Source organism: Podarcis cretensis, assembly GCF_951804945.1.
Source record: "Podarcis cretensis genome assembly, chromosome: 11".
Lineage (NCBI taxonomy): Eukaryota > Metazoa > Chordata > Lepidosauria > Squamata > Lacertidae > Podarcis > Podarcis cretensis.
The window spans coordinates 29,250,091-29,268,578 of record NC_137180.1 but is presented as its reverse complement, the minus strand read 5'-3'; the positions used below and the strand labels follow the sequence as shown (position 1 = coordinate 29,268,578).

At 41.7% G+C, this 18,488-nt stretch overlaps 2 protein-coding genes across 4 annotated transcripts in view; one reads left to right on the top strand and one right to left on the bottom strand.

Moving 5' to 3' along the window:
* Positions 1-2,462, bottom strand: part of KIAA0825 — a 190,647-nt gene extending 188,185 nt beyond the window's left edge. For 2 of the 3 annotated variants that reach the window (XM_079995309.1, XM_079995311.1), the window contains exon 1: positions 2,325-2,462. The gene's annotated coding sequence lies outside the window, so the exon portion shown is untranslated. Of the gene's footprint in view, positions 1-1,981; positions 2,111-2,324 lie in introns of those variants that run through there. The other variant, XM_079995310.1, reaches the window with a different exon arrangement.
* The window catches only part of SLF1 (SMC5-SMC6 complex localization factor 1), a 36,223-nt gene continuing 20,184 nt past the window's right edge, over positions 2,450-18,488 (top strand). The window contains exons 1-8 of the mRNA XM_079995417.1: positions 2,450-2,585; positions 3,874-3,987; positions 4,430-4,505; positions 8,496-8,739; positions 10,675-10,837; positions 12,019-12,150; positions 13,898-13,951; positions 17,171-17,323. Of these exons, the coding sequence (XP_079851543.1) occupies positions 3,874-3,987; positions 4,430-4,505; positions 8,496-8,739; positions 10,675-10,837; positions 12,019-12,150; positions 13,898-13,951; positions 17,171-17,323 (936 nt within the window). The 5' untranslated portion in view covers positions 2,450-2,585. The remainder of the gene's footprint in view (positions 2,586-3,873; positions 3,988-4,429; positions 4,506-8,495; positions 8,740-10,674; positions 10,838-12,018; positions 12,151-13,897; positions 13,952-17,170; positions 17,324-18,488) is intronic.

Below are 18,488 nucleotides of genomic sequence, written 5' to 3'. Positions count from 1 at the left end.
ACACACCATCACAATCTCCAAGCAGTGAGAGACCACAAAAACTCCAGGGGTTCATGCACTCACCCAAGTTCAGTTTCTTGGAATGATGGTTAGAAGAGACCGTGGAGTCTTTAAGATACAGTATATGGTTTTATTTACAACTATGTATAGTGTGAGCATAGGATGGAAAACTGCAACATTCACATAGATCTTGCTTTCCCCTTAGGTTTCCAGGGGAGCCCCAAAGTCCAGCATTAAGGAAGGCATGTCTCTCCATCTTAAAGTTCCCTGCTCACTCACACAGCAACTCTGACTATTGTTCTTCTACTTACTTGGAAGATAAGAGGGGTGGGAAAAGGTCCACCCATCTATTTCTGTGGCACAGAGCAACTACTTTGGATATGCTAAATCATGGTACTTAAGTAGCCAGTCAAAGTTACATTGAAAAACCAGTTTGTTTTTCAAAAACCAGTTTGGCAAGCATCCTCATACATTCTACCCTCACAGATACAGGAAAAGGACCCAGGGTATCATTCAGACTGACCCTGCCCCCAACCTCATAACAGTATACACTGGTCTACTACATTTACTCATGAGGGCTTACTTTATTCAGAAGAATTCCACTCCATCTTTAGTCCATATTTAAGTGCTCACACATGCACATGCACATACAGCAAGTGCTTCAGTGGGGGAGCAGAACACAAAAGTGGCAGAGAGGGCAACACTGTAAAAGTTTTTCAGACTGAAGGTATTTGCTATCTAGAATTATCCATTTCCCCCAAACTGAAGTATCTCTTGCTGCACATCACATCATGCATTTAGTTCATGGGTCTTGCTCCCAAATGGGTCTTGCTCCCAAGGACATAAGCCTGCTACCTGAGTTAATATTGAAGAACAATGTGGGGAAGAGGAGGAAAGTAGTACAGTGGCACCTTGGGTTACAAACACCTCAGGTTACAGACTCCGCTAACCTGGAAGTAGCACCTCGGGTTAAGAACTTTGCCCCAGGATGAGAACAGAAGTTGCGCCACTGTGGCAGCGGGAGGCCCCATTAGCTAAAGTGGTTCCTCAGGTTAAGAACGGTTTCAGGTTAAGAACGGACCTCCAGAACAATTTAAGTTTGTAACCAGAGGTACCACTGTAAACCAAAGCTCAGGAACTTCTAAACAAGATACAAAACTGGGACCATGGGCATAGCCAGGATTTATGTTGGGGGGGCAGGACCCCCCCACCTGCCATCCTCTTCTGTCTAGCAGATTCGAAATGAATTGTTTCAACAAGCTGTTTTAAATTACTTTCTTTTGACCAAGTGCTCAGAAAACCTGTCAAACTTTCTACAATTTCTTTTAGTTAAGTATTTTTATTTCCTTGATGGGGGGGAGGGGGGACTGCCATGGGCATAAAGGTAAAGGTAAAGGTACCCCTGCCTGTACGGGCCAGTCTTGACAGACTCTGGGGTTGTGCGCCCATCTCACTTAAGAGGCCAGGGGCCAGCGCTGTCCAGAGACACTTCCGGGTCACGTGGCCAGCGTGACATCGCTGCTCTGGCCAGAGCCAGAGCCAGAGCCGCACACGGAAACGCCGTTTACCTTCCCGCTGGTAAGCGGTCCCTATTTATCTACTTGCACCCGGAGGTGATTTCGAACTGCTAGGTTGGCAGGCGCTGGGACCGAGCAGCGGGAGCGCACCCCGCCGCAGGGATTCGAACCGCCGACTTTTCGATCGGCAAGCCCTAGGTGCTGAGGCTTTAACCCACAGCGCCACCTGCGTCCCTGCCATGGGCATAGCCAGGATTTATTTTTAGAGTGGGGAAAGTGTTATTGGGGGTGGTGGCAGTTAGTTAAGTAGTTTTATTTACTTACTTGATTTTGGGGGAGCAGCTGCCCCTGCCCCCTCCTGGCTACGGCCATAGCAACCTCCCCCCTGCTCCCCCTATGCGTGGGACTACATTAGCTTGAAAACCTAACCAAGGAGCAGTAGTAGCAAAAGAGTCCTGTGGCACCTTGACTAGGAGATGCACAGAATGTGCCCTACTAAGTTCCAGGGGGGCAGCCAACTCCGTCCTCAGCTAAGAAAGCAGTCTTGAGGCATCTTTTTAAGGCCAAACCCATTCGCTAGAAAGCTCATATAATAATAATAATAATAATAATAATAATAATAATAATAATAATAAACACATCTGTCAGTGAGTCTCTCCGTCTCCTTCGTCTCCCTTCGGCGTTTGAGGAGAACCAGGGACGGAAGGCGAGGGTGGCAGCAGCGGGCAGGTGGGCGCTTCAGAGGCCGAAAGGAGGGCCGAGCCCCTTTCCCGCCCCGCTGCCCTGACAGACTCCGACGTCACTTACCAGGTAGGCCGGGCCCCGCTCCCTCTTTCGGCGCCTGGTAGCCCCGGAGACCAAACGAGCGTCAGTAACCACGGCTCGGAATGGCCGGGCTCCGACATCCGGAGGAGGAGCCACCAAGACGGAGGAGGAGGCCCAGGCTCTTTTCCCGCGCGCGAAAGAGAGCGAGCGAGGGAGCGCCTACGCGGGAAGGAAGGAAGGCGGGAGAAACGCTCCATGTACTGAGAGGCCGCGCCGTGCGACGCTGAGGGGAAATCGCCTGAGGTAAACTGCGCGCGGGGCTGTACATACGGGCAGACGGAGTTCTTCGAGCCGGTTGGCAACGGTGCGCTCTCCTCAGCTCAGCAGCATAGCCCTCGAGGCTCTCGTAGGACGCGCTCTTCTTTTGAAACTGCATCTCTCTGTGGGGGGTGGGGAGCGTCTTTTTCAGAAACTCCCTGAGAGCCCACCCCTCTTCCCCCACTTTCCGTACTTCTGGCTTGCGATTTCTTCCCCCCTTTTTTTCCCGCGCTCCGAACGCGGCGGCGGGTCTCGTTACGCGAGTAGCGTAGCGGGCGTAGTCTCCGTAGGAATCTCTGCGCGAGTTCCAGAACTACCGTATTGCGAAGTCGCTTGACTTAGTGATATTCCGTCGGGTGCGTTCTCTTTTTGTAGTTTCTCTTTCCTGCGGACGTGTCTCTCCAGGTAAGAAGGTTGCGTGCCCGAGCAAGTGGCTTAACTATCGTGGCAGAATCTCAGCCTTTTTTCCCCTAGGCGTTGTTTATCCAGAAGCAAAATTCCGCTGAATACAGTGGGGATGGCTGTAGTAAATGTGCATTGGCTTGTAGTTCCATAGTTTCTCAAACTTGGGGCACAGATATTTAACTTGGCTCGCTCTACAGAGAACGGTGAAATCCTAGAAAGGTTACTGGTTTCGTATAGCAGGACTAATTCAAGTAACTCAAGTAGAATACTTGAATAAAAGTGTGTGAATCTTGAAGTCTCAAGTCTACCTTTCTGCACGCTCCCCCCCTTTTCTGAAAATACTTATGACAAACAATCCCCAAATACCCTCTGCTAAGAAACGTTCTATTTACATATACAGTGGTACCTCGGGTTACATATGCTTCAGGTTACAGACTCCACTAACCCAGAAACAGTACCACAGGTTAAGAACTTTGCTTCAGGATGAGAACAGAAATCATGCAGTGGCAGCACAGCCGCAGCAGGAGGCTCCATTAGCTAAAGTGGTGCTTCAGGTTAAGAATAGACCTCCGGAACGAATTAAGTTCTTAACCCGAGGTATCACTGTACATTGTAAATGATAAAGTTAGGCATTAAGCTGTGTGTCCTGGAAGACCTTCTCTTTGATATTTTAATGTAGTAGTTGGTAAATTCCTTTGAAATTTTTTCCCTTAAAAATATAAAGTGTTATAGAAATGAAATTAATAGTAATAATAAGCAGATTTGTATAGTAGTTTGGAGTTGATGATTTAAGTGCATCTACTCTGCATTTTAACAGATTGCGCCAGAATATATGTTGTACATCTTTTTTTCTTTTTTTTTTAAACAGATGGAAAGTGACATCCAAAAACGGAGTATCCAACTAACTGGATTTAAGAACCAAGAAAAGAAGGCCCTAATCAAATTGCTTCAGACACTAAAATGTGTTTTTTTTAACACTACGGTAAATTATATGATAATTGATAAGCCTAAATATTTTGTGGATTTTTATTACCTAGAATGCAGTGGATGCTCAGGTTGCGAACGTGATCCGTGCGGGAGGCACGTTCGCAACTCGCAGCGCCACGTCTGTGCACGCACAGCTTGCAATTTGGCGCTTATGCACAAAGCACGATTTAGTGCTTCTGCGCATGCACGAGTGCCGAAACCCGGACGTAACCCATTCCGGTACTTCCGGGTTCGGCGTGGTGCGCACCCCGAAAATGCACAACCTGAAGCGTCTAACCCGAGGTATGACTGTACTTTACAACATATGGTATTCATAGTGGTAAAATTGAGTGCATGTTACACTCTGGTAAAAGAGCAAATTCTACTTCTTACCTTATTATTTTTGAAAATGTGTATGCAATTGTTAGTTTATGGTTGTGTGTTCTTTTTGTTGTTAGGAATACAGAGATTGCACTCACCTCATAGCAAAGAGGCCTTGCAAGAGTGAAAAGTTCTTAGCAGCATGTGCAGCAGGTATGTATAGTGTGCTGTTCCTTTGCAGACTGTTTGGAAACTTCAGCTGGTGCAGAATTTGGCAGCCAAGTTGCTCAATAGGGCAAGATAATTTGAGCATATTACACTGATCCTGGCCCTGACTGCACGGGTTGCCAGTTAGTTTCCAAGCCCAATTCAAAGTACTGGTTTTTACCTATGAAGTCTCAAATGGCTCAGGACCACAATACCACAAGGACTGTCACTTCCCATATGCACTGACCCTGTGATCATAATCTGAAGCCCTTCTTTGTGTGCCTCATCCATTAAAGGTCTGGAGGATGGCAACACGAGAATGGGCCTTTTCTGTGGTGGCTCCCTGTTTGCGGAATGCTCTCCACAGGGAGGCTTGCCTGGCACCTTCATTACATATCTTTAGGTGACAAGTAAAAGCATTTCTCTATAACCAGGTCTTTGACTGATTAACATTTTTTGGCCTTTTAAGTGTGTTTATTATGCTGGATTAGTGTTGGCCATTGTTGACTTTAATAACATTTTAAAATAATAGTGTGTTAAAATGGTTAGGGTATTTTTAATGGTTTTAAATTACATTTAATTGGTAACATTTTGATATATAGTCTATAGAGTGCTTTTGGAAGAATGTTTTCTTGTAAACTGTATACAAGTTTGTTTAATAATAATACCTATACTCAGATTAAACATTGTAAAATTGTAACCATTAACTACTGAAGATGCACTGAGTATAAACAATCAACTTATCAAATTAGTTCCCTTAAAAACTTTAATGCATAAGAGTTTTAAAAGGCCATTCTAATCTGTTACATGTTTTCTTGGCATCTACATACATACTCTTGGGGTATGATTGTTGGGGGCTGTTGCTGTTGGTTTTTTGTATCTGTGTTCTAGATCTTGTTGCGATTTGTGTAGAATTTTTTCAGTTTGGTTGTGTATTTTTAATGTTTTATTTATGGTTTATGACTATTTTGTTATGTTGTACAGGTACTCAGCATTTTTTTCATGTTGCAAGCTGCCTTGATCATGGTTTGAACTGGATCGGTGGCATACAAATAAAATTATGCATATGTGTGTACATAACTAGAGTTAGTTGTATTTTATATCTTCTGTGACCTTAAAAATCCTGCAGATACTAATTCTTAGTGAGCACTTTGGGTATTGTACCTATTTAACAAGGTTTTCATTTCATTTCTTCCATATCACCATAAATTTCCCAACAATAACTTCTCTTTAGCTTTCATAGTTGTGGTAATTCTCATTGATCGTTTAACACATTTTTTCCTAATGGCAAAGATTTTGACGAATTTGAAAATACCTTGTAATTGTTGGCATCCATCTGTCTTGAGAAATAATGGAGTATCTGCTGTATCTAGAAACTTGTAACTGCTGCCTCCTGCATTTATTTTTGCTGCGTTATCAGCACTGAAGTGACCTTTCCGGGGTGCAAGCCTTGGCCGTGTGTATGGAGGTCCTGGGCTCTCTAGGCAACAAGAGCTGCCCCACTCAACCTCACTGATGTCCAAAGGAAAGCAGAGCGATACATTTGGCACCAGCTTAGCTGCAGGAATTATCAGAAGGAGGCATAGAAGACTCCATCTAACCATCTTAGGGACTCTACTCCGGATTTGTGTAGGGTTTACTCCTTAGCCTTTTCCCCTCCCACATATGTCCCACAAGGCAGGGGATAGACCATGCAGGGAATTGCATTCCCAAACATCTAAGAGGGCATCAGGCTGGGTTAGGCTATTCTAATTTGGGATGCAGGTGGCGCTGTGGTCTAAACCACTGAGCCTTTGGGGCTTGCTGATCGGAAGGTCGGCAGTTTGAATCTGAATCCGGGTGAACTCCTGTTGCTCTGTCCCAGCTTCTGCCAACCTAACAATTTGAAAGCATACCAGTGCAAGTAGATAAATAGGTGGCGGGAAGGTACATAGCATTTCCGTGCGCTCTCGCTTCCGTCATGGTGTTCCATTGCGCCAGAAGCGGTTTAGTCATGCTGGCCACATGACCTGGAAAGCTGTCTGTGGACAAATGCCGGCTCCCTTGGCCTGAAAAGTCCATTTGCCTTTTACTAGACTTAACCATCCAGGGGTCCTTTACCTTTTTTTTTTTTTTTTTTTTTGGCTATTCTAGATCCCAACGGGATTTTAATTAAACATCTAACGTGATAAAAATGGAAGGTATCAATAAGTTTAAAATCACGATTTTTCACAAAAAATAGCAACTTGTACTTTCAGAGACCTGTGGATACACAAACACCTCCTTTCAGCCTCTTCTTCATGTGGGTGTGAACCCAGAGCTCTTATTTGAACTGTGGCATCTCAAGCTCCATGAAATGACTGCACCTTTTTCCTTGCTGGCCCTAATGCCTGAATTCGCCATTGAGCATGTCTCCATTCAACTATGTCTCTTATTTCCCTTAAGCCTTTCCTCAATACTAACCTTTTCTGGAAAGCTTATGGATAAGCACCTAATCCCTATGGTAAATAAACCAAAGTACCCATGCCTCTATTTTCCCCTTTCTTCCCCTGCTTTACTGTGTCTATTTTAGACTGTAAACTCCTTGAGGTAGCGACCTATTATAACTGTTCTTTATAAAGTGCCATGCACACTGGACTATAAAGATCAATTATTATTTATATATTTTTCTTGTGTCAACATCAGTAATACAGAAAACGCTTCTGTCCTAGAATGTTAACTCCCTACAAACTTGTTACAAATGCACACTAGTGGAAGCTACTCAAAGGAAACTTGTGACTGATTTTTTTTCGTACAAAATCTGAGTGTTTCAGGTAGCATGCCTTTGTGATGGGGAACCTTTTCACCAAGAAATATGAATACAGGGTAATGGTTCCTAAACAAAGAGGCTGAGAGTACCTTTCCCCTCCCCCTCCCTTTCCATCAGATGACTGCTGGCATGCAAAGCTATCACCTATAGAAGTACCATCTGGTAAAACGTTGCCTTGCAATGGCACAATCTGCTCGGCTCGGCTGTAAAATTGATTAGGATCACAGTTTTAGCTGCTTCACTATGAAATATGCTGTAGTTCGTTTTTATGTAAAGCGTATGGTGCTGCTGTTACTGATTTGAACCCTGAAAGAATGGGAAAATAAGGTTTGGGCAAAGGAAGAAAGGGGACAATACCATCAAAATCACAGTTAAGCTAGCATGTTGAGTACATGATGTGCTAATAGAAGAGAAATCAATTTTGGAGGTGGAAGCTGCTGGTACAAAATAATTCTCTCTAAAATTTAATGTTTGACTGAGGTTATAGGGGCCTCCAGAATTAGGGTGGGCATGGCTATAGTTAAACTTTACAGAGTATGTTAGCTGGTGGATGTGTGATATTTATGGTTCACATTTTGAAGATGAAAAGTTTCAGAAGTATGAGTGTCTATCAGCTATATTTTTCTTTTAGAGCACATGCTGACAGAACATAGAATAATATATCTGAAATATGCTAATGCAGAATAAAAGAGGGGGTTTCTTAAATAAAGAATCCACGTGTAGGAATGGGCAGGCATTTATTCTCCTGCTTGCAGTCCTTTGCAAAAAATCTGTTGATTTTTCAAAGCATTTCCCCACCCCAACCCCAAAAAGAATGCTTAGTGTTTTGAAAGCGTGATTAAAGCTGCAATACTATACATATACACTTGGAAGTAAAAATATTATATTTTTGAGAATATATTATGCATAGAAACTATAAGCATGAAATGTTAATTAGTACAAAGTTTCACAAAATGAATACACACATTTTTTAAAAAAGCTAAAGAATTCTTACCCAAAAAATTAGGATCACTGTTTTTAATGAAAATGTGCCAAAACATTTTAACGTTATAGAAAAGGTCAGCTACTGCAGTAAGAAATTACATTAAGATCCCCTTTTTTCTGCCCTAACAGAGGTTGTTACTAATTTTTATATTTGATCTTCATTTGATTGCCATTTGTCTGCAGAAAAAAATTCTTTTGTGGATGACAGTTCATTTTCTTTCCAGGAAAGTGGATACTAACCAAGGACTACATAATTAATAGTGCCGAAAGTGGCAGATGGCTTGATGAAACAACTTACGAATGGGGATATAAAATCGAAAAAGTCTCCCATTATTCACCTCAAATGCAATCTGCACCTAAAAGATGGCGCGAAGAGCTGATACGCTCTGGTGCTGCAGGGGCCTTTCACAGATGGAAAGTTGTTCTCCTTGTTATGAATGGTGATAAACTGGAGGATTCTTTGAGAAGGTAGGATAAGACTTCTTAAAACTGAAGAAATTAATATGTTAATTCACTTTGATTTAGATGAAAATAGTTTTGTGGGTGTTTTCCTCCCTCTCACTTACTCTGGTCCACAGCAATTCTGCTACAGGGTCGCTTCAACTATAATGTTTTATTTATATAGAGATAATATTGGTATAGGAGAAACTGTTTGCTATGAATTGTGAAGTGCATTTTGGATGTTTGGGGGTTTTTCCCCTGTGAGAAGGGATACCCAGCCGCACAGCAAATTAAATAACAATACCACAATACCACAACCAATTGCGTAGAAGAATCTGCACAAGGGTTACTTCCATGTGGACAAAAGGTCCTTTTCTTCAGTCTACAACTTTGTCTTGCAAAGATCTTGAATATGTTTTTAGTAATTGGAACAAATATAATACTGAATTCCAAAACCAAACCAGTGTGATTCAGTGGAAAGTATTGGACTTCGTCCACAGAGACCTGGGTTCAAATCACTATTAGAAGCTCAGTTGGAGACCTAGGACAAATGATCTCAGGATTGTAAGGATAAAGTGAGGTAATTCATGTACGCTGTCCTGTGCACCTTCAATGTACATTCTTCAGAATTTATTTTTAATTTACTGTTTTCACTGCTAAACTCAGCAGTTATTTTACTACTTTTCTTTTGCTTCTCTTTCTGCCCGTAGCTCTCCCCATCATGGTTGATTGTGGGGGGTTAACAGGAGGAGATGGTACTTGTATTACAGTGTTACGAATCCACCTGTACTGTTGTACCTGGTGTCCTTTTCTTGATGAAATTAAAATTAGTTTCCTTTACTAGTAAACTGTAGAATTCAAATCACGTATTGTCATACAGACTTAGGCCCTTGCAAGCCTCAAGTATTTAATAAGAGGCATACAAGAAAACTCCAGCAGAATTGACAGCCCCTTTCCCACATGTATTTGTGTTGTGCTGATTTTCCAACATAAACTCTTTGGGGGAGTCCATGTGGTGCTTTCACACCCTCATTTAGCTACAGCGAAGAAGAGGAAGCAGCCGCCTCATTGTGCTGCCCAACAAACTATAGGTAGAAAAAGGAAGTAGTGGGATGCACTATTGCAGTTTGCATCATATGGTTGCAGAATGGGGCCAGGTGTTCATATTGACTGGAGTGAAGATGGCCTAGGTTACACACAGGAGCCAATAATCTGGCATTAGAGATTTTGGGCTTATCCTAACAGGTGCCCTGCTCAGGTCCATGTTTCAAAGTTCTGTGCCCAAGCAACAAAAAGCAGCTCAGGTTTTCCATGGATTGACGTTGGCTCCGATTCAACTTTAAAAAACAGGTTTTCGCAGCGGCAAAAAAAGAACATTAAAGCGTTGACCATGCCTGTAAAGTATGGATAAATCCTAACTGAATTAATTTTTTTGTGAAAGGATCTTCTTACATCCACTGTGCTTCCTAGGCTGTATTTGCATTTTGTTGTGTGTGTGTGTGTGTGTTAGGTTTGGTGTTTCTATCAGGTTGCTCCCATCTGAAGAACAATGAACTTACTTGGAGAGAAGAAAAAAATGGGAAATGAATATTGTCTATTATGGTCATTCCCATTTCTGCCCGTTTTTCACATGGGACTTTTTCACACAGTTGGCTCTTCGCATGTAAATCCGGTAGTAATTTCTGTTGATCAGTTTAAAAACTGTTGTTTAAAAACAACAACCACCGAATCAAGCATTTTGACTATATGAAATCTGTTCAGTTTTAAACTAATGCATTGACAAAGCAAATATGCGTGTTTTGATAGGAATTTTTTAAACTGCATTTTTAGGCATGTGTTCCCTTACCCCCACCACAGAACTAAAGAATAGATTTATGTTTCCTTTTTTGTATGTTGTGTAGGGTTTCAAATAAGAGTTACATTTTATATTTCCATCAAGTTTATATTGTTTCATTCCTACAGAGTTCTAGAAGCAGGACAAGCCACAGTCTATGCAGCATTAAGTGCACCAAAGGACATTACTCATGTGTTAACTAATAACCCAGCATTATATCAAGAAAGAGAGAAGCATCTCATTGGTGTGCCATACTGTCCAGTTGGCTATTTAGAAATTTATCTCTTAGAGGCAAGTACACTTAATATAATGAGAAGCATAATCGAAATACATTATTTTAAATATAACTGTTGATTTGTGGCAAATCTAAGAGTCCAAATTAAGCCAAATTATCATTGGATTAATATTTCAACTCTGATTTTTATTTCGAAGCATTTAAATTCTCATGAATCCTTCAGAGTGAAAATTATCAGACTGCTATTGTATCCATCATCTTCCTTAGATTGCATACAAGACAGTGAAGTATAGCAGCATTAAGGAAATGTTGGACCGTGATTTGCTTTTGTGTGTTTGAGGCTAGCAAATCCTGGCAAGGTTGGAGTTGGAGACCTTGTGACAATGTTTGCCAGGACTTCAGACCACATCTCTGGATCAGTACACTATGTATGTTGATCACCTAACTGAATGCCCACATCTAATAGGGTTGCAAGCATGTTTTTTTCAGCACTGGATTTGGAGTTGCCCTTGGTAGTCGAACATGATTGGTGCATTTAGTCTATGTCTGCAATCCCATTAACATAAAGTCTTGAGCAGAATGCACCTTCCTATCCAACTCAGGATCCAGATGGGAATGGAAATCATTCACTTCCTTGGGCCTCTTCTTGTGGTTGTTAACAGCATATTACTGAAAGCCTTGTGTGTGCCTTCCTGAAGATTGGAGCCCATATATTGAATGCTTGAACAAGCTCTCTAATTATATTTTCACATATTCACAGCTGTTTCAATAATAGAGCTGTACTCTCTAAGCCAGGGGTGGCTAACTAATGGCCCTTCAGATGTTGTCGGACTCCAGGTCTCCTCATCCTCCACCAATAGGACCAATGGCCAGGAATGGTGGTAGTTGCAGTTCAGCAACATTTGGAGGGCTACAGTTTAGCCACCACTAGGAAAAGTCCAAATTGCTTGATTTGGATCCAGACTACCTGCAGGAGGAACCCCTGAAAATGAGCCCCTAAAAAGCTGCTTCAGAAAAATCAGGAGATTCCCTGGAACAGGATGACAGAAGGCACTGGGCACTTTCTTCCAGTGGGGAGGCTTCTTCTGGATCTCAATTCCTACAACAAATGGAAGAAGTCATTCCATTCACCAAAAGACCAGGCTGGATCCAACCCATAGTGTTTTAGCTGTAATTGTGTTGCTGTATGGCCTCTCTATATTTGAATAGACAATAATATGCTGCATTTATCACCCAGAAGGAAATTAAAAGTGATACTGAAAAATACCAGGAGAACCATCTTAAACCCGAACAGTCAAGACAGGTGATGACTGGCAGGCATCTTGCTGAAATGAAAAATGAACTTATAAAGCATATATATTCTGAACAGGTAAAAACTAGTCTTATGTACATTTATTACTTTTATAGCATAAGTCAACTGAAGAAAAAAGTCTCCACAGAAATAAATGTGGAAGAAAACTGCTTGCACTGTGTAATTTTGCCTTTGTTGTTAAACTAGTGTATAGAGGTTGGGATCCACTTATTAAAGTCTCATTGAGCAGAGCAGGTCCAATGATGAAATGGCTATTACAAATGCAAATAGTGAAAAACAGAGAATGCATGAGGTCTTGTGAAGGAATCATGAAAGGAATTCTTACAAAAGGAATGATGCCATGTGATAAATCAATGAAAAGGATTTAAAAGCTTTAGAATTATACAAAAATGATAGAGGCCCAATCTGTCAATACTGCTTTAATGAAAAACTGTTATTAAGTTGGTGGAGAGAACACACACCGGAAAAATTCTTCACCTTTCAAATGGGACTTCTTTCTATCAAAAAATCAATCATTGTGAGAATTACAGCTATCTCTAGGTTTAACTACCTTAATATTTAAACGGTGTATTACACCCCTTTAGTCTCTTAAAGAGATGAATATTATGCACAACTAGGTTAACTGATACCTACTTTGGTAGAGGTGTAAACAGAGTGAAAATGTGGTGGATTATTTTTAAAATCAATATTTTGGATTAATTATTGGTAGTTACTCCCTGTGCGATGGGACTTTCCTTGCCCCTTACTTCCATCTTCCTTCCAAAGCTGCTCATGAACAATAGGGAGCCCTTTGGAAAGGCATGGGATGTGGCGTAGGGGACTGCAGCTAGAGGAAGAAAATTGTGGAAGCACCCCCTACACAAGCAGATGTGTCATTACTTGTGAGAGGTTCAGCTGGATCCTAGCTAATGAGTTGCATCCAGCAGTTACAAGAGCAGAAGTCTACTTTAACAACTACTCTTTCCTTTCTGCCTACACCCCAAATATCATTGACTGCATACTGCTCAACTGTCCCGAATTGAGTGGGACATGACGGAATTACAGAAGCCATCCTGGCTTCTCATTGGATCCCGAAATGTCCTGTTTTTTGGTCTGGTCAGCTGGATCCCATGAGAGCTCAGGACCCAGAAAATGAGCATCCCGATTTTGATCAGTAGGATGTTGGAGAGTATAGGGCTGTATGGGGGGGGGGGGCTGCAATAGGGGGAAATTGTTCAAATCGAATGGAGGAAACTTTTTCAGTATATGCATCCAGTTGCATACGGTCTAATTACCCGAGTTTGGCTCTGTGCTGTGGGACACATATACAGTTTGTGTATATGTCTGCCAACATCTGGCAAATTTTACTTGGTTACTTTTTTGTGTTTTACCTGTAACTCTCTACCCATAGCTTGGTAATGATCTTGGAAAGGACATTGTCTGAATAGTGAATCTCATAAGAACTGCAAAATGCTGCTGATACCGAACCTCAGTTGATATATTGTGTGACTAAAACAAGGACCCTCCCAACTTATTCCGTGTATCCAATGGCATTTCTTTACCCCATGTGCTTACTCAGCAGCAATTCCCTATAAGGCCTGCCACTACCTCTTACGATGTTCACAAAATGCCTCAGTAACTATCCCCTATGAACCTATGACTGTAAACCTCAGTCGTCACCCGGGAACTTGGTGAAACTAGCTTCCAAGTAAACAGCTTTAGGATCAAACATTTTCCTTTGTATTGTTACCAAGCACTATGACTGACAAATTTCGAGTAAGCATACATTCTTATTTTAAATCAATAATTTGCTTTTAATTTACAGGCTATGCTAAGAAAATATACTCAAATAGACCAAATGACTGAGTGCAGAAATGTGGTAAGATATGGATACTGGGCAGGGAGGGGAGAGAGAGAAAGAGATAGATGATGCTGGAATAGTTTTTGTTTCTTGCCAGCGATCGGGTTTCAACAAATGCTGCCTTTACCTTTAAATATTATGCTATGTAAGGAGAGAGGAAAGGTTACGAATGGTGGTGACTTCATAGTGTGTCTATCACAGCTCAACATACACATATGTAGCACATTCATGCATGTTTTGTTTATTCCACTTCAAATGCTGCAGTTTTCAAGGGCAATAGAAAAAAACACCTAAAAAGCACTGGCATGCATGCAGAACAAGCAGTCTTTCTATTGCATCTACTGATACTCCCACATATGTATGAGTATTCAAACCTGAAGGAGGTTATGGCTATGGACTCTCCGCCCCTTTTCCCCATGTCTTGCTTACAAATATTGACTGGGTGCACTCCAGGTTCCCATCTGGGGAATCTGTTCTTTTTAGAACTGCAAGCCCTTGTGTTCAAATGACAAGCTTTGCTGCCAATGTAGAATGCGATTCCATCCTTAATTAAATGTATCTGTGTGTGCTGGATAGTGTCTGCAATCCAGAGAATTAGCTGAGCTCACACTAAAAGATCCTACGCCCACAGAAATTGCCACATACAAATGTTTTACATAGCAACCCTTTGGATCATTTCAGAGTCCTCAGCATGGGGCAATTAGGTAGGCTTAAATATCTGCACAGCATATCTATCTTTTATAGCTTTTGAAATTCACAAAGGGATATCCCAGTGCTTAATGTATAATTTATGGTAATTCAGCACTTGCTGCTCTTCTTGCTTACGATGGGAGTTATGCAATTTATAAATCTGGAACACAGCTAGTTGTGATTTGGGATAGCTCTGTGAGCTAGAGTAATGCTGTGAGGTATATGCCAGATTTATAATTTTGTTTTATGAAAGCCCCCAGTGAGTCATGCACTGATCCTCCCAACAACTTATTCCTTGGAGATTGCAATCCTGAAACCCACCTGTACGTCACCCATTAAGAAAATTAAGTTTAATAATAGATGTTCTGCAATACAACATAATTAAACGAATAACAAAAAAAGTACTTTCATTTTTATTTCTTACTATCCTGTGTTAAACTGCAAATATGGTGGATGCGAGGATGGAAAGTATTTAGAGGAATACCTGGGATAGACCTGGGGTATGACATTGGTAAAGAATTGTTGCTGTTCCCAGTGGGTTAATCCAGTTGGCCAGGGGTGGAAAACCTCCAGCTCACAGGCCTAATAGGCCTGGCAGGGGCCCCAGTTTGGCCCATCAGGCCATTTCCCCCAAACCATGCCTATCATATGTGATGTCAGGTGTGGGGCAGGTAGAGATGCAGGAACCTTAAAAGTGTCCTCTTTGATTATGCTTTGGAGGAACTTAGTGCAGTTGACCCCTGCCCAAAACAGAGCATGTCGAACTCTAGTGGTCTTATCAGTGCCTTTCAATGGTAATAAGCAATAACTTCAAGCCCACTGGGTTGGCTGTGCAGCTGATTCCTGTTAAAAGCAAGCTTGGAGTTACCATCTCTCAGCTTGTCCCACTACAAGGGAAAAAATTGTCACCAGGCATGTTAGGTGATTGACAGGGGGCACAGGCCCATCAACTGTCAAAGTGGCTTAGTGGGGTTGGGGGATGCAAGCAGGCAGTCTGTTCTTTGCATTTTATTTTGTGTTACAAAATTGGCTGTTCTTTTCCATTTTTTTTTTTAAGTAAAGACTTTGTGTTAGGGTTTGAACTTGGATTTATCAATTTTTAAAGAATTGATTGACCAAAGAAAAGTGTCAATTAATCAAGCAACAGACTGTTTAAAAGCAATCGTTTTTAATACATCTATACTTATAAAAACTATGGATAACTGTTTTCTCTTTCTCTGCCACACTGGAGGAAATGTGACTTCTAAAACTATACCTAGTTTCAGTTACAGATAGGTAGCCGTGTTGGTCTGCCATAGTCAAAACAAAAAAAATTCCTTCCAGTAGCACCTTAAAGACCAACTAAGTTAGTTCTTGGTATGAGCTTTCGTGTGCATGCACACTTCTTCAGATACACTGAAACAGAAGTTTCCAGACCCTTCTATATAGTGAGAAGGTGGGGAGGGGTATTACTCAGAAGGGTGGTGGGAATGGGTGATTGGCAGATAGCTGTGATGAGCCTGTTGACGACTCTTAATGACTGCAATAGGTCTTACAGGAAAAAGCAAGGGGTGAGAAGGTGAAAAATGGCTTTGTCATGTATAATGAGATAAGAATCCAAGGTCTTTGTTCAGACCAGGACTCTCCATGGTTTTAAGTTTGGTGATAAGTTGCAATTCAGCAGCTTCTCTTTCCAGTCTATTTCTGAAATTCCTTTGTAGTAAAACAGCTACTTTGAGATCTTGTATAGAATGTCCTGGGAGATTGAAGTGTTCTCCTACTGGTTTCTCTGTCTTGTGATTCCTGATGTCTGATTTATGTCCGTTTATTCTTTGGCGTAAGGTCTGGCCTGTTTGTCCAATATAGAGAGCTGAAGGACACTATTGGCATTTGATTGCATACACAATGTTAGACGATGAGCAATTAAATAGTCCCGAGATGGTATGTGTGATGTTGTTGGGGCCAGTAATGGTGTTGTCCGGGTGTATGTGGCAGCAAAGTTGGCATCTGGGTTTATTGCAGGCTCTGGTGCCAGTGTCCGTGTTAGGTCTGGTTGTAGTATTATTGTGGGTTAGGAGTTGTTTAAGATTGGGTGGCTGTCTGTAGGCAATGAAAGGTCTTCCTCCCAGAGCTTGAGAAAGAGAACTGTCATTGTCCAGGAGAGGTTGTAGATCTCTGATGATGCGTTGTACTGTTTTAACTTGGGAGCTGTATGTGATGACTAGAGGTGTTCTGTTATTTTCTTTTTTGGGTCTGTCTTGCAGCAAGTTCTCTCTGGGTATCTGAAGAAGTGTGCATGCACACGAAAGCTCATACCAAGAACTAACTTAGTTGGTCTTTAAGGTGCTACTGGAAGGAATTTTGTTTGTTTATACCTAGTTTGGCACTTTTGTGCATTCTCTAAAAATAAAGGCTTTCTTTGTGCTTTAGAATTGCCTCAATTCATATGCAAATATAGTTTAATCGATTAACCATCAAACTTAGGAGTTTCTTTAAATGGCCCTAACTTATGTTTATGTGTATCTGATCAGTGCTTAGTCTTGTAATTCTTAGTCTTTCATTCCCTAGGTAAAAAATACTCGCTGTTCTGGAGGAACCAACAATATACTTGAACTAGTAGATGACCACTTATTTTCTATAGCAATCTCAGAATTTTTATCTGGAAAAGATCTGATTCCTCCTGCTAAACTTGTTCACTCTCTTTTAGAGCACATACTTCAGGTGAGAATGGTAGCTTATGAGAACTGGTACATTGCAGTGGCTACGAAGGAGTGGCCGGGTCACTGGTTTCTCTTGTCTTACCTTAGCCAGCTGTTTGTGCCTTCAGCACCTCATCTTCAAAAATAGCTTAATGCAGTACTGACTTCCCTTACAAGGCTGTTGTAAGGATTTTACTCATACCACTATGTAGGTACTAAATACTATTGTCAGATATGAAGTATGATGTCAATGTAAAAGAGGTTGATAAGTTGTTTTTCCTTTTTCAGTTGCTTTTATTTTTAACCTTATTTTCCCATTTGTTTTCCCCCTAGTTTGATGCTATGGTTTTTAGTATTTACCACACTAAAATCCCAGTTAATGTGTTTAGCACACAACGCACACTGATTTTGCTATATGAATCTTTCTGGTAGTATCGAAATGCTAGCCAGTTTGGCAGGCTGTGTTGGGGAGGCACTTTCCATTGCAGTGAATAAGGAACTTGCAGGAGCAGGAGGCAACTGCATCCCTTTCCTTGTGAATTCTGACATCCATGCCATGGCACTGAAGGGCAAATGGAGGTGCCATGACCGTTCAAGCCACTCTCAGACCTAGAAACTGAAAGTTTTGGAGTTGGCTGTGATTACTTAGTGGCCAAGAACACTGAGTTCTGACTTCAAAACCAAATTCCAGCAGCTAGGTTTGGCTTGCCATTCTTTCCTGTTTATAGTGTATATACCCTGTTTCCATGTTAGAAAAAGCTGTGTACAGTGGTACTTTAGGTTATTAACTTAATTCGTTCCGGAGGTCCGTTATTAACCCGAAACCGTTCTTAACCTGAAGTGCGCTTTCGCTAATGGGGCCTCCCGCTGCTGCCGCACCGCCGACGTGTGATTTCTGTTCTCATCCTGGGGCAAAGTTAGTACAAACCCAAAGTGTTTGTAACCCGAGGTGTTTGTAACCCAAGGTACCACTGAACTCTGTCACTTCTGACAGACATATATCTATGTAAAGGTAAAGGACCCCTGGACAGTTAAGTCCAGTCAAAGGCAACTATGGGGTTGTAGCGCTCATCTCACTTTCAGGCCAAGGGAGATGGTGTTTGTCCACAGACAGCTTTCTGTGTCATGTGGCCAGCATGACTAAACCGCTTCTGGCGCAACGGAACACCGTGATGGAAACCAGAGCA